The sequence below is a fragment of the Hirundo rustica genome, chromosome 6, assembly GCF_015227805.2.
Source record: "Hirundo rustica isolate bHirRus1 chromosome 6, bHirRus1.pri.v3, whole genome shotgun sequence".
NCBI classification, from domain to species: Eukaryota; Metazoa; Chordata; class Aves; order Passeriformes; family Hirundinidae; genus Hirundo; species Hirundo rustica.
The window spans coordinates 59,787,156-59,813,954 of NC_053455.1; the positions used below are offsets into that span (position 1 = coordinate 59,787,156).

The 26,799-nt window shown below is 42.9% G+C and overlaps 1 protein-coding gene across 1 annotated transcript; it reads right to left on the reverse strand.

Moving 5' to 3' along the window:
- Positions 1-8,950: 8,950 nt before the first annotated feature.
- LOC120753741 (acyl-CoA (8-3)-desaturase-like) lies at positions 8,951-26,794 on the reverse strand. The gene is made up of 12 exons (XM_040066421.2): positions 22,758-26,794; positions 16,598-16,708; positions 15,979-16,176; positions 14,890-14,991; positions 14,598-14,726; positions 13,394-13,451; positions 12,950-13,026; positions 12,401-12,498; positions 12,012-12,108; positions 11,261-11,340; positions 11,027-11,152; positions 8,951-10,727 (listed from the first exon to the last, which is right to left on the reverse strand). The coding sequence occupies exons 1-12, from the start codon at positions 22,761-22,763 to the stop codon at positions 10,676-10,678; spliced, it is 1,134 nt and encodes a 377-aa protein (XP_039922355.1). The 5' UTR covers positions 22,764-26,794; the 3' UTR covers positions 8,951-10,675.
- Between the last annotated feature and the right edge of the window lie 5 nt (positions 26,795-26,799).

The following is a 26,799-nucleotide window of genomic DNA, read 5'->3' on the forward strand; positions in this document are numbered from 1 at the left end:
AAGATGGACAAGATGAATCTGATTTGAGCCCTTCAGTGCTATTGTTGACAAGGTTCTTTTTCTAAAAAGTCCCTGCTGCAGGCAGCACAAGCTTTAGATTTAAAGAAAACTGGAGTACTTCAGACCTAATCAGCATTTCATTGTTGTGACAGTGGACAGTGATGAGGTTAGCTCTTCATCTTCCCTTTCATAAGTGAAATAATGGAGTTCTTTAAGGAACTGTGCTTTCAGGAAAAGTCTGCAGAAGCAGTTGAAATAGAAAATCCAAGAATTGAAGTACCCCTTTGCAGTATTACATTCTTACAATTAGGTTTTACACTTGCTCACCTTTAAGAATGAGCCTAGATGATTCTCCACAGGGGAGGCACAACATTAAACCCCAGTCAAGTTAGTCAGCCGATATCAAGTGAGAACCGGTGTTTTCCACAGTTCGTATTGTCTTACAAAATCCCAGACACCCACTCACTCCGTGAGGACAATCTTGTCAGTTCGAGTGGAGGGAAACGAGGGGGAGCGGAACCGAGGGATGCAATTCATCCTGTCACTCAGGAGCCATTATCAAGATCAAAAGGGAGGAACTGTATTTTGTAGCTGGACCAGTTCCTTGCTCAACCTGTGCCCAGCACCGCCTGGGTTACCTAACTGCCTTGTTTCACCTGGAGTGGCTGGATCCACATTTCATCACAACCCGTCCTTTCTTTTGGGGTCTTCTCTGCCCTATGAAGGGCAAAGAAGCAGAAATTGGAAGTTAATGCTACCTAAACCTCACAATTCTTGCTTGCCAAACAGAATTTATCTAAAACAATCTATAAACAGTCTAGTTGATCTGTATTTTGGCTTGCAGTTGCGATGTTATGTTTATGGGAACATAAATGTGCATAGGTGACGTGGCCACCTTCACATCTCACTCTGGAAACCACAGGGATTTATTAACTGCAACTCCAGTGCTGTAAAATAAAGGCTGCAACTCAGACAGTCAAAGCTTGTGGGTTTATATGTGTGCAATAACAGCATCTGTTGGAAACTTCTTGCCCATCAATTAGGAGCCCTAAAAATAATTAAAAATTCCTTACATAGTAGTGTTCAACGTGTAAAGAGCAGATAATACAATTCAATCAACCAATAAAAGGGGTGTTAAGCACAGATAAGCGAGTGTTGCATTGCAGTTCCTCCTTTAAGAGAGTTTTATATCATAAGCGTCTTCATGTAGGGCAAATATGTCATTGCTCCTGCTCAGGAACAAAACCTGCAGTTAAGCTCAAAGTTTCCTGTATCCTGCTCACCTATAATCAAAATGTCTAATTTTTCAGGCAGAACCTTTGATTATCTTCTCAAACAAACAAACAAACAAAACACCAAACATTTAAAGAATCTATAAAGTTAAAGTTGTTAAGGAACACACATTAAGGAAAAGATTGACTGGTCTCAAGCAGTCAGTAGAATAAAAACAATCATGAAGTATAACAAATACTTATATAATTCCTTGCACAATCCCTGCAGAGGTCCCAAGGATCAGAAAATGTTTATCATTATTCTTTTCCAATGTCATTAGATGTTATCTCAAGGATCTAATTATTTGCTGTAGATAATCAATTGCTCAAAGTCTAAAAACCTGCCATCACTAATGATTATTAATGCTGACCAGATTATTTAATGCTCCCTTGGGGGTTTTTTTGAGTATTATTTTATGCTCTTTAATCAAAACTAACTTGTATTTTTGAAAGAAATATTGGTAAAAGTACAGTTCAACTATTCCTATATGTTTTTTACATAAGTCTTTTCTAATTATGAGTCAGTAAAAAAGGGTAAATGTTCATACGAGTTTATCAGAGTATGCACCATTTAAAACTACCTAAGCAAAACAGAAGGTTAAAAGTTTTAGGGGGAAAAAGACATCTTTAAAATATAATGAAGTGTTAGAACTGAGGCAGATAAAGCAGTTTCGGAGGGAGGCACAGACTCAGAAAGTAACTGGGGAAATTATAATGCCTGAGGAGAGTAAAAACAGGCAAACAGTGTAGGTTTAAGGTGAATTTTCATGTGCAGTCCTTTTCCTCTCAATTCCACATCCTTGAACTGAGGGATCCTACGTGAGACAAGTCCGTTAAGGGACTAGATCTTTATTTGGATTCGTGGATTACCCTTCCATAGGTTAACTGGTTGGAATACTTTGTTCTTCTAGTATGGTACCTTCTTTAGGTGTTCCATGAGCCACCTGGAGGGTTATCCTTGGAAGGAAATTGCATTTTAAATCATGCTCCAGAGCAACATGATGGATATTGGTGGATATTGTGCCACTATTGCATTTGACTTCTCTTAATTGCTCCTAATCCTTGATGAGACAAACGGAGGCCTCGGACTGTGCCTGTGGGATACTTCTGAAGTACTAATTGGATAATCTTAGCCCTGAGCAGCTAAACCCATAAACCCTTGTTTATGCCCTGATTGCTCACTGATTGCAAATCTGAGGAAGCTGTGATACCAGGCACCAAACCATTCCAAGTGCTGTCCTTTGGGCATGGAACAGAAAGCTTCACAGCAGCTGGGATTATTATCCCAGGGCAGCTTGGATCTGGAAATACAACCTTTACCTTTACCCAGGGTCCTGGGACAACGGCCCAGTAATTAATTTGCAGCTTTAGGGATTATAGCAGGGACAAAATGCAATTAAATTTCCTGTTGGAAGAGGCATATCAGGGGTTTGGGAGCTGCAGAGGGAAGGAAAGGAATGAGTTTAACCATCCAAGGCTGAGTCAGGCCCAGCCACTGCTGGTCTCTCACAGGATATTACACGGAGCAAGCAATGGAAACACCACATCCCCTTCTGTTTTTTCTAAGTTGGATTGAAAGAAAAGGCTGCCTATACAACAGGCCATGCAGCTATTCCTATGCTCCTTCCCTTGGAGAAGAGGTTTTGGAAGAGAAGGGAACTCAAGGACCCTGACCGGTCATCCAAACCCCGAGTCTCTCCCCCTCAGAAAATAAAGCGCCAAAAATCGGTAGCAAACACTTCCTGCAGTAGAAAATCACCTCAAAGGTGGCATTTGTCCTCCTGGACACTGGCAAACCCCTCACAGCATCCAAAGCCATGCCCAAAAAAGCAGGTGACGAGGGACAGGCCTGCACATCGTGTGGGAAAGCAGCACGAAATGTGAGGCGAGGGCCTGAACCTCCTCGTCGTGGCCTGCAGGCAGAATAGGCCTCGACTTTATGAATAAACCCTCACGGTTTGGTGGAAAAACAAAGGAGCCAATTTGTCACGCTGTGAAATTTCACGTGGACAACGATCCTTCTTGTTCAGGAGGCAGAATGCCTTCTCTAAAATATATAGGTTTGGGGTGAAATTTGTGAATTTTATGTCCTGTGCAGTCCTGGCTTCTAAATCTGCCATTATTTCTAAATAATCCACCAAAAAATATTAGAGTTCTTGTCTCATCTTTTTCTCTCTTTTATGAGCTACTTAAAAGTTGGAATTTTTGTCTGGAGATAATTTGGGTCCTTTTACTCCCAAAGCAGAGCTTTGATTATCTTCAGGTGCAAAGCTGCTACAAATTAATTGTTACAATTGCAACAACCTTTTCATTATCAAATACACCTGATACAAATACACCCAGGAGTAAGATTTTTTTTTTTAATGTTGACATTTGTTATAGTGATTTGGATAACTGTTATTCACAGCAGCTGTGTTTAAGGGGTTTTTTTTAATTGTCGTTTGTTATTGTGATTTGGATAACATTTCTGCGTTATTCACAGCAGCTGCGGCAGGGAGGAATCCATCCAAGGAAAAGCAGAAACTGGCCCATTTCCAGGGGCAACAGCGGGATTCTGCCACAGGGAGGCGATCTTGGATCATTTTTCCTCCTCTTTCCCCGATTTTTTTTTCCTCCTTGAGAACTCCTCCAGCTGATCAAAATCTCGAGAGTCTCTAACCTTCCTATCCTTAGCTGTCCAAATATCAATCAACTAGAACCTCAGCTACCTTTCTCTAGGGAGTGGAAAAAAACACAGGGGTTTTCTCCAGATCCACATTCAGACAAACACTCCTTTGAAATCGCCTGGGAAATAAAATTTCAAGAAGTATTTATTTGATTTCAAGTCATACGGGGAAGTGCTGACCCCGGAATTGAGGTAAAATATCCCCAGTAGCCGAGGATTACACACCAAAATCAGGTGATTTCACATTTTAGGTTTAGAAAACGCGAAGTGTAATCCTGGCATGTATTCCATGGTTACCTGGATGCATCTACCAGCGGGGGGAGCACATGGCCACAGCAAATACTCAGCTTTAGTAAGCACCAGTGCACCTGGAGAAGGCAAGGTTTACTCCCAGTTCCAGGTGGGAATGATGCTAAAATTGTCAAGCAGTGACCCAGAGGGCAAGTTGAGCTCGGAGATGAGTTCTGGGCTTGCCAGGTCCCAGCTCTCCCAGTGGTAAACTGGTTAAGAGGTTTCCTTTGCAGAGACGAGAGGGATTATCTTGCTGTCAACAGATTCAGACAAGAACACCAGGCACACCCTGGTTCATGCCACTGAAGAGTGACAACAGGCAATAAAACATGGCATGAACGAGGCAGTTATACTTCAAACTTGCTTCTAATATCTGAGGTCATATTTAAGAGCTCGTTAGTTAAGACAGAATTCCTTTTCCAGGAATCTTCTGTTCCACAGGGATAGCAGTGCTGAAGAAGCAGCACCAAAGGAAATTATATTCCATAGATTTTTTTTTTCCCCCAAAATCATGTTTTCATTAAGAGAAAAATGGAAGGTTTTTATTTCCTGGGCCACTAGGGAATGGCTTCAAACTGTCAGAGGGTGGGATTGGATTGGATATTGGGAAGAAATTCTTCCCTGTGAGGGCAGTGAGGCCCTGGCTATATAAAAGGACTGCAGCTGGTGCTAATCAAGGCCTGAAAGGCACCATAATACAAGGAATACAAGGACGAGGAACTGGGATCTTATACAGCTCCCTGGAAAAGCCAACTGTTTGGATTTGTTGGCAGTGTATCTGTCATCTTGGCACACTGTCAACAAATTCACAGGACATTAGCTGGGATCTCTCCTCTGCTCTCTAAGTCACTGGGTGTACTCGTGGTAAGAAATACCAGGAAATTTTATTCAGCCCAGATGCCTAAATCCAGGTATTACTCTGGATAAACCCTCCCAATATTTATTTCAAACCAGCTTTGCAGAGGGGAAGAAAGAGTGGCAGAATCCCAGGAGTAACAAAACTGGAGAGGGTAGCTCAGAGATAAATCCCTTCCCAAGGTGTTATTAGGGAGGCATGGAGGTGGCAAGATAACTCACACAGGCAGTGAAAGTATCCAGGGATATTCAGATTTTGGACTGGGGAGTATAGCAAGGATGCAAATGAAGAGTTTATACTGGAAAAAAAAGGGAATGTTGGTTAAAGATATAACACAGCCTTTCATGATCAACTATTTTTAAATATAAGGAGTCAAAATGAGGAGCTCAGGGCCATGCTGCAGGAAATTAAAAGGATTAAATGGACAAAAAGGAGTTGAGATTTTTCATTGGAGGGGACACATTTCAGAGAAGTGCTTAAGCTGTAAATTTTAGCCCCAAGTATACCTTTTTTGAGTCAGGGAAAAGTTTCCTCAGTACATTTTCTACCACATTCTTAGGCACTAATGGATTTCACCTCATTCCAGAGACCACAGAATTCAGGACTGTTGTGTGGATGGTCACATTGGCAGAGTTGTCCCTCACTTCACTAGCTGTCAGCACATCTTCTTACTCAAGGGATTTTTTTCATTTAAGAGCTGGTAGGAGAAATAAAAAGGAGACATGAGTTAATAAAAGAGGATATAAAACTACCCCGAGAGCATCTCTTTCATTTTCACACCCCCAAAGCCTGCCACTTCAATCCTAAGGTTAAAAATCTTACGTCACAACCACTTACATTGAGCAAATTTTGTGTGCTGCAATATCACGCTTTTAGCTCATGTCCCACAGCTGATACTTAAATAATTTTAATGAGCATTTTGCCAGGTAATCCCTGTCTGCTTTGCTCGTTCCTGTGCACAGCTGATGGATTTCTGATTCAGCAGACTGGAGCTTCACAATGGAGTGTTGAAACACAGAATCAGAAAATCCCAGATGGGGTTTGTATCCCATCTATTTCCCTGAAAGAAAGCCCAAGTAGAACATTCCAAAATTGATTGGCTCCTCTCTCTCTGACATAACACAAAGAATGCAGGGAATCCTAGTTTGAAGTTGCTTTCTTTTTTTTAATGGCATAGATACTTTAATGTGTCATTTTTACGTGAGGTTTGGAGTTTAGTTTGTTTGTTTTGCCATGGTGTGTGTATCTCTAACATCCACTTCAACAAGAAAATAAAGACAAATCTTTTTTCAGCTACATGAGGAGCCAAGCCTGGTAAATCCATTGTTGCAACAGGTCAAAGAGTTTTAGGCTATTTCATCATCCCAGAGGAACAGAAGGAGGTTAGATGAATATTTGGGACCTCTGGCATGAGGATGCAATTCCAAAGGTACTAATAAATCAGTGGAAGTGGAATGAGTAATTCCTGAGAAGAGCTACCCTTTAAATCACTGTGGTGGAGCTGCCTCCTCCCTCGTGGGATAAGTCCCTGTGGATTCAATCCATGTAGAAAACAAAATAAACATTGTAATTAATCCCAATTAAAGCTGGGTTTATTTCCTTCTTCAGGTCTCCACTTTTGGGCGCTGCAATAATGCTCTGATCTGATGTGGTCTCTCTTTTGCCCTCTCCTGCCTGTTTGTTGTTCTGGATACACCACAGACCATGAATTGAAGCTGACACCAATCCAACAGGTTGTAAACAGGTAGAAAACCCCACGTAAGCAAACCCCAGCCCTTCACTGACTGGGATCCAACTGATGTGCACAGTTCTGCTCCCAAATGTGGAATTATGAGTCAGAGTGAAAATGAAGGCCCTGCAGATCTCTGTGTGCAGCAATTCTTGCAGGGAATATGGGCTTTATTTGCATAATTAGCTTGTTCTTGCTCAATAATCTCCTCACAGGGCTGGATTCTGGATGTTCCTGCTGGATTCTTCAGGTATTATGTGCTATTAAAACCCCTGAAAAGCAAGAGATAGTGCTTTACAAAATTACCTTTGTTTTTAGTTTCATCAATACATTTAAACTGAATCTCTTCTAACCCATCACAGATTGGAATAAAAGCTCCAGTAGGCCCCTTTGTGTCAACACCTTAAATCAATAAACTGGATTAATTGTCACAAAAAGATAGCATGGTGGCTGAGCATGTACTTTTAAGAATGGAAAAAAAAACAAACAAAACCCACAAAATCAAAATCTCAAATATAAACATATGTACCCATCTAAACATAACCACCCTGCAGATAAAATACACAGATAGGGTAAATAAGACTTGAATGGTAAATATTTGTAAGGATGGAACAGTCAGTAGGGAGAGTTTCAGACCATTTCCAGAACCTAAACCAGCCCTAAAGGATGTATTTTCACATCTATTTTTATGTGTTTCCAGGTGTTACTTCAAAGAGGGAATGTAGATCTTTTAGAGAAAAAAGATTTTTTTTCAGATTAGATTAAGTGACCAATCAAATCAGTAAAGATTATTTCCCTCGTTTTTTCCTTATCTATCACCAAGAATAAGTGGATGCAAGGAAGATGTATTTATTTTTTTTCTGAGAAAATAAAAAAAAATGCCCTTGGGAGGCCAAGAGTTTAAGTGAGGAGCAGCCTCATCACTCACCAGTTAAGAAGACTTGAAGCAGAGTGAAAGCATTAATATTTTGAAGCAAACTTGCCCAAATCCATGGAGGAGATGAGGAATTTCCTGGGGAACAAGTTGAACTGAAGGGCCACGACGAAACCTCAGGTACCACATTGCTCTTGTAAGTTTAATGACAAAGGATGCAGGATTGCTTCTCCCAGCTCCATTTTGGAGAGAAAACAGCCATAAATATCCTCTGGAAAGCACAGTCCTGCCTTTAGGAGCGTGATCCAAGCATGCCCATGGCATGAAGCCCCTCAGGGCATGGCAGCCAGGAAAACCAAGCACGCCCCACCCTGGGTGGGTGATAAGAGGAAAATTGCTCAGACAGAGGCGACTCTGTACATGCAGGGGAGCACAGCTCAGCACTTCAAGGGCTTTGGAGTAATAGCAGAACACACCTTCTCTGGGCAGCACCTGAGGAAAAGGTGCTTTGGGCAGCAGGCTGGAATAAAGTCACTTTTTTTTTTTTTTTTTTTTTTTTTTTTTTTTAAGCGTTCAGTGTAAATACAACTTCTATTTCCTCTGTTTCTGGCTAGCTCTCTTTATGGACACACAAACTGCAATTTCCTTCAAGTCAGGCTAGAAGTTGCCCTCCAAACAGTGATTGAAGAGGTTTTTAGGCAATAAAACTGAAGGAATTTTTTTTGCAGGGGTGGCTGCTAAGAGGAATCAGTGCACAAGTGGATCATCTTACACTCAGGAAAGAGGTGCTAGGCTGAGGTGCTGCCACACAGAGCAGGACAACAGCAGAAAAGGGAATTGTTCTATCCATTTCTAAATCCTCTGCATCAGATTCAACCCAAAGCATCTTAACCAATTGCATCCCTAAATCTGGGACCTGAGGGAAGAACAAAAAGGTACAAAAGAGATTCTGCTCTACCTGGATAAAGGAAACCACTTCCAGCAGCATCTCAGCACAAACTCCTGCAGAAAGAGAAAACTCCAGAAGGATTCTGCAAAGCATCTCCCTAATTTCCTTCTCTTCCAGGTATTCCAGATGGCAAATATTGTCTTTCAGGGAATATTACAGTTCACACCTGACCCCTTGGCATTTGTAAACCACGACAGAATCTGACCAAGGTAAACCAGCTCCACTCTTAATAACCTTTATTAAAAAGATAAAGAAATTATTATTGACACAGAGCAGCCTGTTGCGACAAATAGAGACAGAAATGTTTTAATTAAAACCAGATTGAAAAAAGAATCAATAAATAATGACATTCAAATACGCAGAATTCTAATTAAACATTACAAATGATCAGTTTAATTTATGAGATTGACACCACAAACAACCCTTTCCATTCAGCCTTGTATTGATTTTACTGGGACACAGGATCAGCACAGCTTTCAAGTCTCACTGGTAAAAAAAAAGGAGGAATCCTTAATGTTTATATTACCTTCAGCAGGACAGCAATTTTAAATTGTCTTTATGTAGTACCATGAAATCCCTGCGTTCATCTTAATGATGTATTATCCCTTAAATAATTATATAGTGTTTCAGTTTTGCAAATAATTATGGATATCACCATTATAACCAGCCCTGGATTTGGGAATGCTTACTTGCTGTCAGTGAGGTGAGTACAGTACCACATGAGTTCTGCCAGTGCCGTAATGGAATATATTTGCTGTAAGTGGCATTAGGAAACGTCACTGAATCATAATTGTTTTTCAAAATCAGCAAGATAAATCAGAGCTCCTTCTAAAAGAGGCTTTGACTTCAATCTAAAAATCACAATCAAGAACTTTATTCATGATTCTCTTGTAAAACTAATTGTACTAAACCACCAAGAGGCAAACTTTTAGATAACATGTAACATATATATAAAAAGCAAGAGTACCCTAAATACCCTTGAAATCTGGACCTATGCCTCAGTGCTTTGTCTTCTTAGCCTGATTCAAAGCTGGTCTACACCAGAGATGCAATCTGACGGCAGAGTCAGCACTCAGTTCAAACCCAGACATGTAATTATGCTATGGACACCACATGCCATACAAGCTGTGCTCACACTGGCTGCTGCAGGAGGAAGCAGCCCCCAGCTGATCCGCCTGCCCATGCAACCAAGGAACAGAAACCTCTTACAACCCTTCACGCTCACAGCAAGGTGACCAAAAGTGATGGGGACATGCCCCAGAGGCCACCTTGTTCTTTGCAAATTATTTGATCTGTTCTAGAAAATCCCTTAAAAATTTCCCCGTGCCTAGTGTCTCCTGACTTCCTGCATTTTTCCTGCACTTTTCCTGCATTTTTTCACCTATCCACTGAGCCAAGAACACAAAAGAGACCTTAATACTGAAAGAGGCTTGTGAGGAAGATGGAGAGTTTTTATCAGGACTTGTAGGGACAGGATGAGGGACAATGGTTTTGAACTGACTGAGGGTGTGTGTAGATTGGATGTTAGGAAGAAATTCTTTATTGTGAGGCTGTACTGGAGCAGGTTTCCCAGGGAAGCTGTGGATGTCCCGTCCCTGGAATTGTTCAAGGCCAGGCTGGACAGGGCTTGGAGCAATCTGGTCAGTTGGAAGTTGTCCCTGCTCTTGGCAGGGGGTGGAGCAAGATGATCTTTAAGGTCCCTTCCAACCCAAACCATTCCAGGATTCTATGACTTGGAGAAGAATATCCTTTCGTCCATAAGCAAGGAGGTGGCTCTTCCAATAAAGTTGAACTGATCAAGCTGATTCAAAAGCTACTTCTCCCCAAGTTTAAAAGCCCATCTCCAAATTCTGAGATTGAGAGCAGGAAAAAACAGAGGTTTGTGGTGGGGAACAAGGTAAAAATGTATCTTGAGGCCACTTTCCCATTTCGTTCTTACTGAAATTTGCCCAGCTCCTGAGGACACGCAAAGGGATGGTGTGTTCTGGCTCTCGGCAGCAGTTTTGTGGTGAAGGGATTCCCTTGGAACGTTGCCAGTTCCTATCCATGCAGATATGCTTCCAGCCAGTGCTCCCCAGAATCCTTCAGGGAACTGTAGGAGCAGAAGGGAAAAAATCACTTAGGAGGAGACAGAGTTCAACTTTGTTGGAAGCCAGCTGTAGTTAAAGAAATAAAAGGAAAGAAATGGATTTTAAATTTCAAAGTCTGACTGCTGGCAATGAGCTGAGAGGATTTGGGGAAGAGAAAAACAAGCTTTGAGACTTTAAAACTTCAGAAAAGTCTAAATAAACTCTAGGTTTCATCTCTCCATGGACATTGATCTGAAATGGCTGCCTGGGTGTCTCTTACCTGCCACTGCAGAGCAAAATCATCTTTTTAAGTGATACTTACTGCAAAATATCTACAAAGGCTGTCACCAAAGTCTTGCTTTTGTACTCGATGCCGTGCTTGTCACAGAGGCTTTTCACCAGGGGAGCCACTTTCCAGTAGTTGTGCCGAGGCATTGTGGGGAATAGGCTGCAGGATGGGATGAGGGACAGTTATTGCAAGGCTTGGCTTTCTCCCTGCTCAAAATACTCCCCTGCCCCAGATTATTCCCATTTTTTCCCCCAGGATGATACTCACTGGTGCTCGATTTGGAAGTTCAGGTGCCCAGTGAACCAGTCATTGAACACAGACTGGTTCACGTTGCAGGTTGCATGGAGCTGGGAGGGAAAAAACCCAAAACCCCCAGATGATTTAGATTTTATTTTCCTTCAAGTCAAACAATTGAATCCCCAGCAACCACTGCCCACCCTTATCTAGCATAAAAATCAAGGCAAAATCAGGGATTACAGCCATCATTGCCCTGAGGAATTCACCACAGTCTAGACTAGCCGGGCTGAGTTTTTTTATCCTTGGTAAAACAGGAAACTGCTGCAGACCCACTATGTGGGATTATACTGCTGGAGGCAGGATAAATGTGAGCAAAGCTCTATTTACATATTCATTTTTATCAGGCAGTTTTCTCAGATTTATCTGATCTGTAGTAAACCTGCAGCCTGTAGGGTAAAAATAAAGGTATCTCACTTTGCTTCCCTTTAGCTGGCCTGAAAAGGAGATTGGCTGTTATACCACCAGTACTTTTCTATAACAGGGAGAGGAAAGGGTTGTGAAAAATATGTCAAGGCTTTTCAGTGAAAAAACAGGATTTTTAAAATCTAGATTTCCTGTTTTTCAACTAAAATTTTAAATGGTTTGAATATCACAGAAATGTTTATTTAAAGAACGGAAGGGCAAACCTCATTAGCAGTAAGTCTAAGAGAATAACAACATGGTCTTTGTTCTATAATTTAGACCAGAAGGCCCAGTATTCCAGAAGAAAGGAGCTTCTCACCTGAGTAGACACCCAGTCTTTGTTCTTGTCATAATCAATGTCCATTGGGATGTGATTCATCTGGGACACCCAAATAAACCAGGTACTCTCAAAATACCTGGGCAGATAAACACAGAAACTCTTGTCATATCTCTAGTCCCATCCAAATTTAACACTAAAACACTTGGCTAAGTCTCTTCTCAAGTAAAAAAAGCACTTTTGGAGTTTAAGAATCACTCAAGTTGTAGCTGCAGGTGTCCCTGAGCAGGCACCACCCTGCTGACTTGAAACTTTATTCTGGGCTATTTAATTCTGAGAAAATGGCAGTTCTAGTTTTCATTTATTTCTTTTGAAGTTCAATATTGGTCACAAATATTAATTATGGGGGCTCTGGGTGTGCTCTGAGTTACCTGGACAGCCAGTAGTATACCATGAAGCTTTTAAATCCCATTAAAGGAATGTACATGAGGCACACTCGGATGTTGAAAGCCACAACCAACATCAGGTCCTGTAAAAAAACCCCAAAAACAAAACAAACAAAACCCCCCCCAACAAATCAGGATGAAAATCAGCCTTTGTTGAGTAAATGCCTCCACTCCATCCTCTCCCTTTTACTTGAATTGCAGCTTAAAAAAATATTCTGATACACAAATTTCTGGATTATCAGGAGTAAGCTCCATTCTGCACCAAGGTGTGTGCCTGAAATATTCCCACTTAACCATTGGTAACTGCAGACAACAGCCCTGCTACCACACTCTGGGTCTGGGAATTTCCTGGTAACTTATTTATCTGCTAAAAGGCTAAAACAATTCTGAACAATTTTATCTTGCTGCAGCAAGCCTAGAATCAGCCTTTTCTATCCTTTTTTCTCTCTTACCCCCCAATCTCCTGGCCAGTAGGAGTTGAACATGAATACAGTGACATTTTTTGAGTTTTCCAAACAGGGAAGCAGTGCTTACCAACCACTTTTTCCTCTTGATTGCAAAGTAGAATATTGACAGCTGGAAGAAGGGTACAAGGGCAAGTGGGGCCAGCACTGAAGGACAGAACAGAAAGAGAGAGACATTTGTAATTTCACTGCATCATAAAAATGATTTTTCTTTCCAGTGGAAGAAAAATTGCTGTCTTACACTCATATTAACCTCCATGCATCCACATGATCTCTTCCTCTTTTCTTCTCATCTCACATCTCCATTTCTTCCCCATCCCTTTCTTCCCTCTGTTTGATACACCCCCATCTGCATCTCATAACCCAGACAGAGACTGAAGGGGCAATTCCTCCTCATGGGGACCTTCCTGAACATGAAGGAAGCTCCCTGGAGCTCTCACTTCAATGGGAATATCTTTAAAAACCCTTCTTTTGTGGGGGAGGAGATGCACTCATGGTTTTAGGGGATACTCACAGATGAAATACTTGTGCTGGTAATTGTAAGGCATGAACTTCTTCTTCTGCTTTCCAAGCTGAAAAATAAAAAGATAATGAAATATTTACGAAAAACACAATTAAGTTTATTTCTTCACCTTGTAATTTTTCACCAATTGCACAAAAAGTTTCTTAACATCACCCCAAACTTTTGTGAATACAATTCTTCAAAAGACAAAATAATAAGGAGCTGAAGCAAACTACTTCCAGAGCTCCAGTCTGCCCTGGATCAACACTAAAGCAAAAAATAAACTGGATAACAAAACCCCTGAAATCCACTTTGCCTACCCCGAGTGTGCCTAACTCTGATCCTGCTAAAAAGCAGGAAGGTATGAGAACTGATTTCCTACATTTTCACTCCACCAAACCCACTGGAGCACAGCCAGCCTGCTCTGGATGCTCATGCTCCTACATGAGACATCTTTCCCAAAATTCCTGACAAAATCCTTCCCAGCTGGAGCCAATGGTTTTCTATCAATAAGCATTTTGTATCTCCCATTTCAGGAATCTTTCTGGGACAGCAGAGCTGGAATTTTCCACGTGCCTTGGAGAGTTTCTTCAGCAGGTAAAACAGAGAGGAGCACTTTTTTAAGAGGCTGGTGTATCTCGCAATGAGGCCGTTTCATCACCCCATGATTAAAAGGAATTACAAGCAAGAGAAAAGGTAAACGAGCCCTTGCCTATCCTGATGCTATCAGAAACTATAATGGAAGCAGGGAGGATCTATTCATAGTTTCTCTTTTTATGAAAGCCATAAAATCCAGGGTTAGGAAATCTGCGCTTGCGTTCGGTGAGTGGCAGCTCCGCCCGCCCTGAAGGATTTGGGTGCCGAACAGCTCCGGCAGCCAGGAGGATCCAGAGGGAACATCTGACTCACTAATACTCTAATGCAAGTGGGCTGACTCACCCCTGGAGCTGCCTTCAAGGTGCTTGCCCTTACTTAAGCACTGCTTTTAAGCCTCTGCTTCTCAGGAGTGGGTGCCCCAGCATTGCGATAACACGAGACTCTCAGATCTTGGAATGCTTTGGGAATTATCATAAATAGAATAGAATAAATAGAAGAGTCTGGGTCGGAAGAGACCTTAAAAGCCACTTGGTTTCAAGGCACAGTCTGGGTTGTTACTGTGACACACTAGGTACATATCACACTCTAGCTTTCTGACATTAAATCTGCTTTTCCAGACCTCCACGGAGAGGGTCTTTCCCAGGCTGAAGAGCAGAGGGTGCATGTTGAGGTCGGGGTCCTTGCGGAAGCAGTTGGGCTTGGCGTGGTGCTGGTTGTGCAGGTGGTTCCACCAGCTGGCAGGCAGCCCCTGCGTGGGGAAAAGGGCAACACCGGGGATTGGAACCAGAGCAGTATCAAGGATCACATCTCTATTGATTGCAATTCCCTCACAGGCGACCTTGCCTGGGTTTAGGCACACTCCCATCCATTGCTTAGTCCCCATTAGCCCCAGAGAACATTCCCACCGCTACCTTCAGCACGTTTATCACCACGATCTGCAGGAGGTGATTCCACCTGGGCTTCCTGAAGACAGAGCAGTGCCCGAGATCGTGCTGGAACCAGCCCATTTGGATCTGCGAGAGAAAGGGATCACTGAGGAAAGAGAACTGATTTATTGCAATAATTTGCCTTGTGAGTCTCTGTAACTTCATAGCGTGAGTTTCATCCTTCCTGATGTGTGGAAGAGATGATCACAGGGCTGGGAACTTCCATCCAGGCCACTGTCCACTAGAGCTGCTCAATTCCAGATATTAGTTTCATTTAGAATATCGGGAAAGCAGCGAAGCATCACTGCAATTAACTTCACTGTCACAGCACAGAATTCTGTTGCTGCCATCACAAATAATTAATTTCCAAGTATACAGCTAGGAAGTGGAAAGTTTTCCAAGTCTATGGCTTCACTGCATTCCATATTTCCATGGAAATGCAAGACTGCTCTTCGAGGGATATCTGCCTTAGCAGATATTAGGCAAATAAAACAGATTAATTAAATAAATTAGCTCATTTGCACCTGCTCCAGGGGGATCTGAGCAAACATAAGCATTCAGTATTAATAAGAAAATCTTGTTTCCCTCCCTCTGCCACACCCTTCAATTTTTCGCATCTAAGTGCCACAAATCCCTATTCCCTCCTTCCCTACACCCACCCTGAAATGGATCCTTTGCTTATATGGCTGAATTTATTAATCCACCAGAAAACTATTCAGTGGGGACTCATAAAGGACCCAAAAACCACCAGAGCCATCTGACAGGAGAAACAGAGAGACAAAAGTGCAAGTGAGAATGAAATATTCCTTCTTTTTGTTGTGTTAAGTGATTAGATCAGTTCATCCCGTCTTGTGAAAGAGCCAGTTCCACAAGAACCCCACCATCCCCAGGGAGCAGCCTGTCAGCAAAACGAGATCTGCTGCAGGCAACAAAAAGGGTGACGTAGAACGTGCTTGTCATCTTCAGCCAGATAATGGGCTCTAAGGAGAGGCAATGCCTGAGACATTCCATTTATCCTGTCCACCGGGAAGAGCTGAGGGCATCTGCAGCATTGGGCACCCGTCAGCAGTTTACCTGGGCAGTGGTGAATAACACCATGCCAGCCACGAAAGGCACCAGGGATATGCCAAAGTACCAGAGCACGAGCCAGGATGCAGCCTCCAGCACCAGGAGGTGAAGGAAAATCAGGAAGAAGAAGAAATAATTGGGCCTCAGAAGTCCCATCTTCTCAATGGTGCAGCGCAGCTCGCGAAAATCCTCCAAGAGGGATTTCTGTGGGTAAAGAAAAGGGATTTCTGTGGATAAAGTGAATATTAATGCACTATTTACCTTGAAAACGTCATAGAGCAGAGCCAGGAATCCCAAAACAGCCACGGAAGTTGGAGGAGAAGTTCTGTCAATAGGGAGTCAGTGCCAAAACAAGCATGAAGTCAACAGACTTTGCTTTGATTCTGAGACATCCCAGCAAGGAGAGCCGAACAGGATTTGGGGCTCTGGCGCTCATTCCTTGCTCCCAGGGGTGGATTTAGTGATGCTGGGACAGTCATGTTTCCATGCCTCCCATCACCACCTCCCATCACCCACAGCACCAGGCGTGCTCCCTCAGAGGCGATTTCTGCTTCCTCTCCTGTTTTCCTTCTCCTCCCGTGCTGAACCCCGAGCCATTCCCACCGCTGGAATCTAGGGCGCTCACCTTTTTATTAGACTCAAAGCTGGGTTGATCTGGCGCCAGCTCCCCAATCAGCAGAGATTTCAGGTACTTTTTCACCAGGGACTTGTCGTTGTGAAATGCCACAAAGGCATCCTGAGGAACACAAAGGGAAGGAGTGAGAGAGGGCACGTGGCCCAACACCAGAGCTGAGCCTCTCGCTTGCCAGGTCTGGATTATAACACAAAATCCTGCTCCCCTTGTCCATTTTTGTCTCTCCTGTCACTCTTTCCCATCAACTGGAGCTTGGACCAAGGAAGCTGGAGGTGTTTCAAGAGCCCAGGTCTCATAAATGCCCCTGGGTGAGGCTGGTAATAAACATGAAAGGGTTTGATGGAAAACCCTTCGCAGAGGGAAACCTGTTCTTTCATCTGCTTGTTTCAGCACAATCTGTCCCTAGAAGGCTCCAGCCAGCAGCCCTACCCTATGGATGGGACCCAGGAGCAGGGAATGAGGTGTGTCTGTGTCTTTGCCATGCTTGGGAAGAGGCTTTGAAATCCTGTCTGTGTAACACTGAGGCCATACAAAATAGATGCTGAAGCCTCATGTTCAGCAGCACAAATTGGGTGTCCCTTACAGTTCCCTCCAAATTTCCAGACTGGTTGATGTTTTGGAGAAGTGGGAACACTTAATGACAGAAAAGTGCTTGTCCAAGAACCATTTCAAATCCTAGTTTCAAAACAAATATAAGAAATAGAATAAAGGATGAGACTCCAGACAAATCAAAACTCTTCTTCAGCTGGTGTTCTCAGTGAATTTTCCAGAAGAAAGGATTTTCTTCCAGACAGAGCTCAAAATCCTCATTTTGAACAGTATGATTTTGGCTCTGAAAATCAGCAGGGATGAGCACAACCCAAATATTCTGCACAGGTTTGGTTAGGATCAAATCCCTGGAAGAGGACAGAGGACCTCCTTGGAACCTCTTGGCTGAAGACAGTCCCTCTGAGAATTTTAGTGCAGAAAAAGTCAGAACATGGTGATTTTTTTGACATTTGAACTCTTCTATAGACATCTAGTGACCCTTTGTCACAGTGACAAATGAAAAACTCTGTCCAGACCCAGAGGACAGGGGAAATCTTTCCATTGTGATTTTGTGCCCCTCATCCCCCAGGTCTTTATACATTTTTACATTCCTCCATTTTGCCAGGAATTCTGATTTAATCCATAAGTATGTATACTGCAGTTTGGAAACAGGAACGAGAATCCTTTTAAGCAGAAACTCCTATCCAGGAGATCAGTATCACAGATTCTTATCACTGAAAGCCTCTCAGTCTTGCCAATTCTCTCTCCTCGCTGGTCTTAGGCCCTGATTAGCATCTTACTAACTTTAAGAACTATCACCTACAACGCACATAGCTCACAACATTTGACATCAATTAAATGTTCTGCAATGGTCTTTCCTTGTATTTTCAAAATAATCCCCACAGACGAGTAAATTTCTCACTATGCATATGTTACTGTGAGCTCTAGAGTAGTCAAGAGCTGTTGAGGAAAAAAAAATCCTGGATCCTGGTTTTAGGTAAAGCCCTGCACCAGTAATTTTTTGAGACACCTTCCAGTCCTGCTTTTCTATGTGGATTTCTCAGAATGTATGAAAAAGCAGGACTTTAAAAGCAAAAAGAATGATTAGGATTAGCAAGGACAAGACAGAAAGTATTGTTAGGATGCCACAGAAATCCACACTGAACCCAGGATTTTGGCTACTGGTTGTGATCCTGTCTTCAAAGGGATATAGTTTATCTAAATCATTACTTGATCTTAAAGGTTTGAAAATACCTTTAAGATCAAGTAAAATCAGATTGTAATTATTGCAACAATAAAAGCAAATAAGATCAAAGGTCATTTTTTAAACACATTCACTGCGGTTAAAGCCCCTGGGTGTCTATAAATGCAATGATGTAAATTGCAGGTCCTTGCAGGAGGTGGGAGGACATAGCTTGGGGACAAATCATCCCATGCAGTCTGCATTCCTTGACTCCTTCTGTAAAAGTCCAGTGGCAGAAAGTGCGGGAGATGGCACCAGGATCTCTGGGCTGGCCTATGCTCTGAAGGTCAGTGAACTTGGGAGAAACCAAACAAAACTCAAACCTCTCCTTTTTCTTCCTCTGAGATCACCAGGTATTTTTCTGCCCCAGTTTCAAGCAGAGTGCAAGGGATGAAATGTGAAAAGTAACTGATCTGGTCCATTTTGGGCTATCCCATCCCACACGCTGAAACATGAGGAATTAAGACAGGCTAAGCAACTTTCTTCAAGTCAGAAAGTCTTGTCTTGACAAGAATTAAATCTCTCACATCACAAGCTTATGCCCATGTTTCCAATGCTCAGAATTCTGCCCGTTCAGAAATTCAGTGTCTCCTTTCAGCATAGTCTGGGAGATCTGCTTAGAATTTACTATTCCTGCCAACGAGCACCCAACGATTTTAGATAAATCCTCTAGATCAAAGATTTTTGCAGGAATCCCTGGAAGATCTGTGTTCAGATATATCTGTCGGACTTTTTCTTATGTCCTTCCTGCAGCCCACAAGCATCACGCTGCTTTCTCAGTCTGCTCTCTGAACTAGCACAGCAACAACCACCACCAGACAGGATTCCCCACCACGTCCTCCTTCCCTGGCACCAGAACCACCTTCCCCCACTGCTTTCCCATCTCTTACCGTGGCATCCTGCCCAGCATAGTGGCTGATAACCCGGCTGCCCCCGGGATGTCTCTTGGAAAACTCGCTGACATCATAAACTTTCCTGTCAATCACCAGCCACTGCTCCTGGCCTTGTCCGCGGCCGTTGCGGATCCTGATCTCTTCCCAAGTGAAAAGCTGTGGAAAGGCTGGAATGGATGCCGTCCCCTTCTCACTGGGGCCAGTCTGCGGAGCCATCCGTGCCGGAATTCTCCGGTGCCAGCTCCGTGTCCAGGCTGAGGGTGGCCCATCCTGGCCTGCCCGTTATACAGCCCCACTCCAAGCCACTCCCTGCGCTTCCAAGGGCTGGTTGGCTCTCCTTGCCCAAACGCACCCTTCCCGAGTTCCCTCCTCTTCCAGACGCTTGGACACACCCATGAGGAAAATCCCTGCTCCTTCTTGTCCTTTCTGAGCTGCCTTTGCAAGGAGTGACTGCTCCGCTGAACACAAACAGGAATAAAGACAGAAATTTGGGAAGACCACCTGTTTCCTCTAAATAGCCTCATCACCACCCAAGACCTTCAGGTTGTCCTTGGTCTTTGAAACTTTCTGTGTTGACCCTGGCATGCTAAATTAATGTGTCTTTCTTAACTAAATAATTCATTAAAATACCATCAGGTCAGAGTAAAGAAAGAACACATTTATTTCCAGTTAATTTGGCTCCTATATTAATAATACTTTGCATACAGTTGGTCTCAGAGATTCCTGTATGTCCTTGAGCCAAGCCAGCACCTAATTGTTCAAGTAATTAATTCATGAGTCTATAGCATTAAAATATTTTGTGGTAATAGCAGTAATAGTAATAATAATAATAACAACAACAATAATAATAGCAATAACTGTTAACACCAAGTTTGACTGTAGATTCAGAAATCAACGCTTAAATGCAATGTTGACATAATTTACTTAACCACTACTCCTGCAAAAATCAAGTCTAAGCATCTCTGATATTATGGAGGTCTGCTGTGCAATAAAGAGGTAAAGAGTTCTCAGCTGTAATAAAATGCAGAGACAAGGCAATGCCAAGTTTCCTGAGAACCCACATCAATTTTACAGAAAAATTTAAGCCATATAAATTAAATACTGCCCTACCTGAGATCTAGCAGTGTCTTAATGCTGGTTGGGTTTTTTTTTAATCTGAAATTCCAAGCCTTGGGTGCTTTTGTGGAAGGTACAAGCAGCAGGCAGATGTGGCACAGCCTGGGGTGGTACAGATGGGATATTTCCATCACACCCCCTCTGTAATGCAATACTGAATTAATCCCTGAATTTTCCCCCTCACCCTAAACCTTCTATTTATGTTTCTGAATTTCTTAGGTCTAGAACCCCAGATGTGGCCTGCAGTGATGCCCAGTCCCTGCCTGAAGCCTGACCAGCTTCAGGTGTCAACTATCTCTCATGGCAATGAGTTTCCCAGACAATTCACACACTGGGATTCCAAGAAAACTGGTTGTTGAGGGACCTCCCAGTTCTGAGAAGGACTGAAAACACTCAGCTGAAGCTGCAGACTTTAGCAGGGAGGACAGAAAGATAAAGGAAGATAAAGATAGATAAAAAAAGCCAAACTACTTTCTTGACCAAGGCACCTCAGCAGAGTGAGGCGTTTTCCCTTTCCCCCAAGCACAGAGTGGGCAGCTCTCTGGCTGTCACAGAACTCCAAATTATGCAATTCTAATTCTTCAAATCATGTAGCATCTTGCAAATTAATCAGTCAAGCCCCAAACTGCCATTTAAAAGTGCCTAACATGTGGCAATTGGTGAACCACCCAAAGTAAAGGAGAAGAGTGACTGCTGGTATTCATCAGAAGACAGTGATAAAAGAATGGGAGGAATAATTTTTACTTGTGTTTTGTAACTCTTTATCTTGCTCTACATAAAAGCTGAGAGTGTCCACGCTAATGATGTGCTCATGTTCTATGTATATGTGCAGAGTCTTACCTAAATCAATATTCAGTACTTGAGGTGGTGGCAATAAAATATGCAACAGTTTGCGCAATTTCCTGCAGATATAGGGTTTTGTGCACATGTGAAAATATCAAGTTGCTCCATAGCTGGCTGAAAGTACAAAAAACCCTTCCCATGGCCCTATATTCAGACTTGTACATGTAGCAGCTACTCGAAAAGGAGAAGACAAAAATTTGGGGTTTGGTTTCGGTCTGTGAGGAGATGCAGAATAAAGAGCCAGGAGCATATTGGAGCGAACAAATATGGGATGTCTCTGTCAATACCCACAGTCAGTAGCTGTGACTTTCACTGTTAACACTGTGGGTGCCAGCATCCACCAGACTGCTGGAATTAAGTTTGGGAGCTCTAAGATGATTGTCCTCTGTATTAACAGTGTGTATAAATATTTATTGTCTGAATTTATTTAGCATCAGATGGGCCATGTCACGCCCACTGATACTCCGTTAAATTAAAATCCCTCCCCCAAGTGAAAGCAGAAGCTGTCCCTATCTGTATTATCCAGGTCTCACCAAATAGATTCCAGAGGCACATGGAAAAGCTCAGACAGCGAAAAGCAGAGTGCTGCTCGCTTAAAACTATTGAGAAACCCGTTTAAGTGAATTTCCACCACACTTGGTGTTCTGCAACCACTGCCCACACACCTGCCGAAAATACGTGTCCTACGTTCCTGGGAGCTGGTACACGTGCACAGAGCTACTCCACAGCCCTGCTCTGGTGACTCAGAGGCTCCTTGCACAGGCACTTGACACAGTTTCCCAGATTTCCAGCAGGACACCACCTGACTGCTCAGCTGGCTGCTGCTGCCTCAGCCCTTTCATCCTCTGTCACGTAGATGTTCGCAGCTCACATTTAATCCACTGGAGGTAAATGATCCAGAAATAAAGCTGGTACTGAGATACCCCAGAGCATTTGGAAGTGGTTGATGATCTTAGAGGTTTTTCCAGCCTTAATGATCCTGTGATCTTGTTTTTAAGAAAATATTTTCCGGAGAGGATCTTTAGGTTCTGAGTAATATTGTCTCACATTTTACAGGGTTTTCATGGAGCCTTTCAAGTGGGAACACCTCCCAAGTGTGGCCCCTGGGCAAAACTGGGTGGAGAACCTCTGCTTTACAAAGTGTAGAGTCTCACCGGAGTTGTTAGATAGATGACAGACAGTTGTGGGTTGAACAGGTCTCCAGAATTAGCTGTCAACAGTGGAGAAAGCTGGAAAAGTGTGACCTTGGATAAGCATCTACAAGTACACCTACACTTCCCTCTGGAAGCAGAGCTGAGTCTCTGCCCTGTCCTGGCTGCTGTGGAGCCATGGAACAGCATTTTTGATCAAAGCAGAGATGATCTGAAATGTCCCTGCATCAGCAGGTGGGTACCACCTAATTTATATAACATAACTTTCCTTTGAAGAGTTTGTCCTCACGGGACTCTGGAATGGAGCTCCCAGGATACCGAGCCCTTTGTGGAGGGTTCAGGAATGCTCTGCCCTACAGTGGCTCTGAGGAAATTACCTGCATCCATCCACAGTCAGCACACACATTCCTGTGCACAGAGTCTTGTTTTTCTTCCTGGATTTCATGGACTCTCCTTCAAGACTCCCTCTTCTGTGACTACGATGTGCCTCTTCCCAAACACAGCCGGGAAATAGAAATAATTAAAGTTATTTTATCTCCCGCACAAAACTTAATGGGGAATCCATAATTCAGGGAAAAAAAGCTGCATTCAGAACGACCTTTGCAACCTTTTCAAGCAACAAAAGCTTTTGCAGTTGGCAAAATTTTGTTTTGGAAAGGAAAAAAGAATCCAGTAATTTACTGCTTTTGATAAAACCATTAAAAGGCACCATGTCAGTCATGAGGAGAAAAGGACCAGGTTTTCCCTTTTTTAGTATATTCTGGGTTAATGAAACACCACCCTGCATCTCAGATTCCTTCTCAGGAATACCATGTCCCCTGAAATGGAAAGAGAAACCTAAAGCAAAACCAAGGGGTTTTTTAACAGACAAGAATCAAATTTGCAATGGAGACCCTGCCTTGAGGGGTTTCATTTGCCCAGATATTTTAAATTTTTATTATTTGTGTTTCATCACTTAGTCCAGATATCAACAGTAAATTAGCACAGGGGTTTTTGGTTTTGTTTTGTTTGGGGTTTTTTTCTCTCTGTGAAAATAATCTTCACACCCTTAGCAAAAGAGGGGGAAAAAAACCAAAAAAACCCACCACCTGTGAAAAGCCACGCTTTCCCTCCCAGTTTTTGATTTCATTTTATGAGTAAACAATAAACCCCCAAGGTGTTAATTAGAATGAGGGCTAAAATTAGTCTCTGTAATAAGCCCTGTGAACCTTCTCATCTAAATCTCCCCACAGAACAATAAACTGCATTAAAACACATATAATTTTTTTTTTTGCAATTCCTAGGAAATAAACCCTTTGCACCCTTCAGCTTTGTGAAAATCAGAATCCCAGGGGCCCTTCCGTGGCTTTAAGATCTAAATTAAGCTGATCTAAAGTTATAAATTCTGTAATTCTCCTCTCCCAAGTGCTCTATATTGTTACAAAGAATAAGACACACAGTGATCCAAGACAAAACTGTTAAATGCCTGTAACAAACACATTTTGTTCTCTCCCTGTCGCATGTTTGGGTTGTTTTTTTTCAGACCAGGCAGAATTTTTTGTCCCATTTTCTGTGCCCAGCGCAGGGCTCCCACTGCTTACAAACTTCCAAATGCTCTGGCTGCCTGAAATTGGGCATCCACGGAAGAAAAATTCCACAAAAGGTGCCCGTGCTGCGAAGTTTGTTTTAACAGGTGGTTTGTGCAACCCTAATTAGTAACAAAGTGGCCTAATCCAGGATTAAAACACCCACGGTGGCTCCATGGCCTACACGCAGAGCACCTTCCCCCATCCGGCCTGCCCGTGGGCCTTGGGCCTTCCAACCTCGGCAATAAACACGGCACAGCCAATATTTGGCCATAATTCCTTCCCTGGCCTTCACCACCTGCCTCTGCCCTTCCTCAGCCACATATTTTGGGGTATATTCTTAGGGCAATGTAAACATTTTGCCTCAGAGATGTCCCTCGGCCTGCAGCTTCTACATCCCCAGCAAGGGCACCACTCATCGTTTTCATATTTTGCTACTTTTTTTGCAAATTTAGTTTTTCTTTGACGCTTCAATCGCTACATTGCTAGAGCTGCTACAAGCAGCAACTCCTACTTTTAGTTCCATGACCTTTTCACTGCTCTTTCTATCCCCAGTCTGCCTCACAGGTTGTCGCTCATCCCTCAAAAAAGCTCTCATGAGTTTGTTTCTCCCCTCTTTGCTAGGGATCTAAGTCCCATAATTTTACACTTCCTCCTTTATTCTGGTAACTTTGGGATATTTGCTGAAGACAGAGATACCTTTGGCTTTCTAGTCTCACATGTTTCTGGTCCTCCTCTTGGATGAGGGGAGAAGAGGGAACAAAACAAAGAAAATGTCAAAGCCTGAGCTCATTGCAGCATCTCCACTCACCTTTTATTTTACTTGGGCAACACCCAGCATTTCTTACCTCACCTTGTTTCTTTTTCCTAACCGACTGGGAGATGATCCTGGAAAGGAATTCAGGCTCACTTGTTAGAACATTGACATCTCTTCTTGCCAGAAGAAGTTATCATTCCATCTTGGTCTGTAGCTAAGTGCTGGGCAAGTGCTCATCTGAAGAGGTCTATTATGCAGGAGGTGACCTAATTCGGATAATACTGCCCACAGGCCTGCCCTGATCTCTTCCTGAGTCAAAGCAAACATTATACAAGGAATTATCACCTATAAAATTGAGTTATTCTTGAATTTTTATATTACCCTTAGAGGACAATCTAGCACTGCTCCTGCTAATTGGGCTAATTAACCTTGGTGCTGATTTGCACTTACACTGTATCTTGAACTGGTATTGATCCACACTTCAGCTGCTGAATATTTCTTTATTACTGACAGATTGAAATATTCTCTGCTCTAAAACTTCTCATGTTATGATCAAGTCACTGCCTCTTCTTTTACTTGGCTCAGGGAACGCTGACAATTTTATTCTCTCACAAAAAACATCACCAAACTGACAAGAGCCTACATGATGAGCTGCAAAAATCAAAAAGCCAAGCTGGCTCTTGTGAGCAAAGCCAAGGGAGATTACTATGGACCAGTCAGACCTTTGGAAATTTTGCCTAAGGGGCACCATCATAACCAGCATTTCATATAAGCTATCATGGGTGTATCATTTCTTGCTGCTGTTTCAAAACTATCCTTGATGGAATTTCTCCCCATTTTCTGAACGTTTAATACCAGTCCCTGCAGCAGATGCAAATCCCAGAGAAACCTCTTTTGGTGTAATCCTCTTCCTTTCCCACCCATTGAGCAGTGTTGCATTGCTGCACTTGCCCTCTACACCTGACCTGTTAGGAAATCTCTTTATGTTCCTTACAAAAGTATCTTGGGAAGCAGCAAATCCTCCAGTTTAAGAGCGGCTCAGCTGCACTCATCATCCATCCTGTGCAGATCTACAGCCAGCTTGATTTCCCCTGCTTTTCTAAAAGCGGGGAGAATTCCATAAAGAACACCATTCCACTCTTCAGGAATTTGGGATCATGGATGCAAACACATCCCCAAGTTGGGCAAGGACTGCAAATCTGCACCATTAACAAGTCCAAATGAGTGAGTGTCGGGAAGGGGAAAACCACAGTGTTTTCCTCTTTCAGCTGCCCTATCACCCTTAACTGTATGAACATCACCCTGACATTCTTATAATCCCAGTTGCTCCACTGCTGAAGATGTTCCTTCCTGATTTGGAAAAAGTCATTTATTCCAAGTTGAAGCCACCTCTTTTGTCCAATGATATTCCACTTAACTGGATAATCTTCAAAGCCTTAGGAACTTCTGACATCTTCAGGAACAATATCCTTTTCTCCCTGTCATGGGAAGGGACACCTTCCACTATCCCAGGTTTTTTCTCCAAGCCCAGTCCAGCCCAGGCTTGGACACTTCCAGGGATCCAGGGACAGCCACAGCTTCTCTGGGCAGCCTGTGCCAGGGCCTCACCACCCTCACAGGGAAGAATTCTTCCCAATATCCCATCTAAACCTCCCTTTTTTCAGTTTGAAGCCATTCCCCTTTGTCCTGTCACTCCACGCCTTTGCCAAGGCTCTCTCATGACCTGATCCTTCTCTTCTGATCCTCTGGGATGTCCTCCTGCCCTTATGATATCTGACTGCCACCCTGTGGCTGTTCCACAATGTTCAGGTTCCATTTTTAAGGCTAAAGGGTTTCCACTAGATGGCAAAATTGGGGCCGGTGTTCTTCCAAGGTCGTGTATTTCAGAGTATTTCTTGAGCCTGGAAAACTCTCTGGAGAACTCTTCTCAAGCCTGGAAAACTTTCAGAAAACTCAGCACATTCATATCTGATCATGCTGAGTCAGGTCCCCTTTCACTCTTACCCTTCAGGGTTGGTTGTGAATGCGCTCATCTGTGTTATTTTTCCTGGCATTTGGTTTATGGTCTCCTCTCTATTGTGACAGAGAAAAAACAGG

Excerpts from the sequence above, each read along its gene's own strand:
- LOC120753741 (XM_040066421.2), bottom strand. Across the intron at positions 14,992-15,978 it reads TGTTATTCACCACTGCCCAG|ATCCAAATGGGCTGGTTCCA; the intron begins GTAAACTGCTGA and ends TTTCTCTCGCAG. Across the intron at positions 11,153-11,260 it reads AACTTCCAAATCGAGCACCA|CCTATTCCCCACAATGCCTC; the intron begins GTGAGTATCATC and ends CCCATCCTGCAG.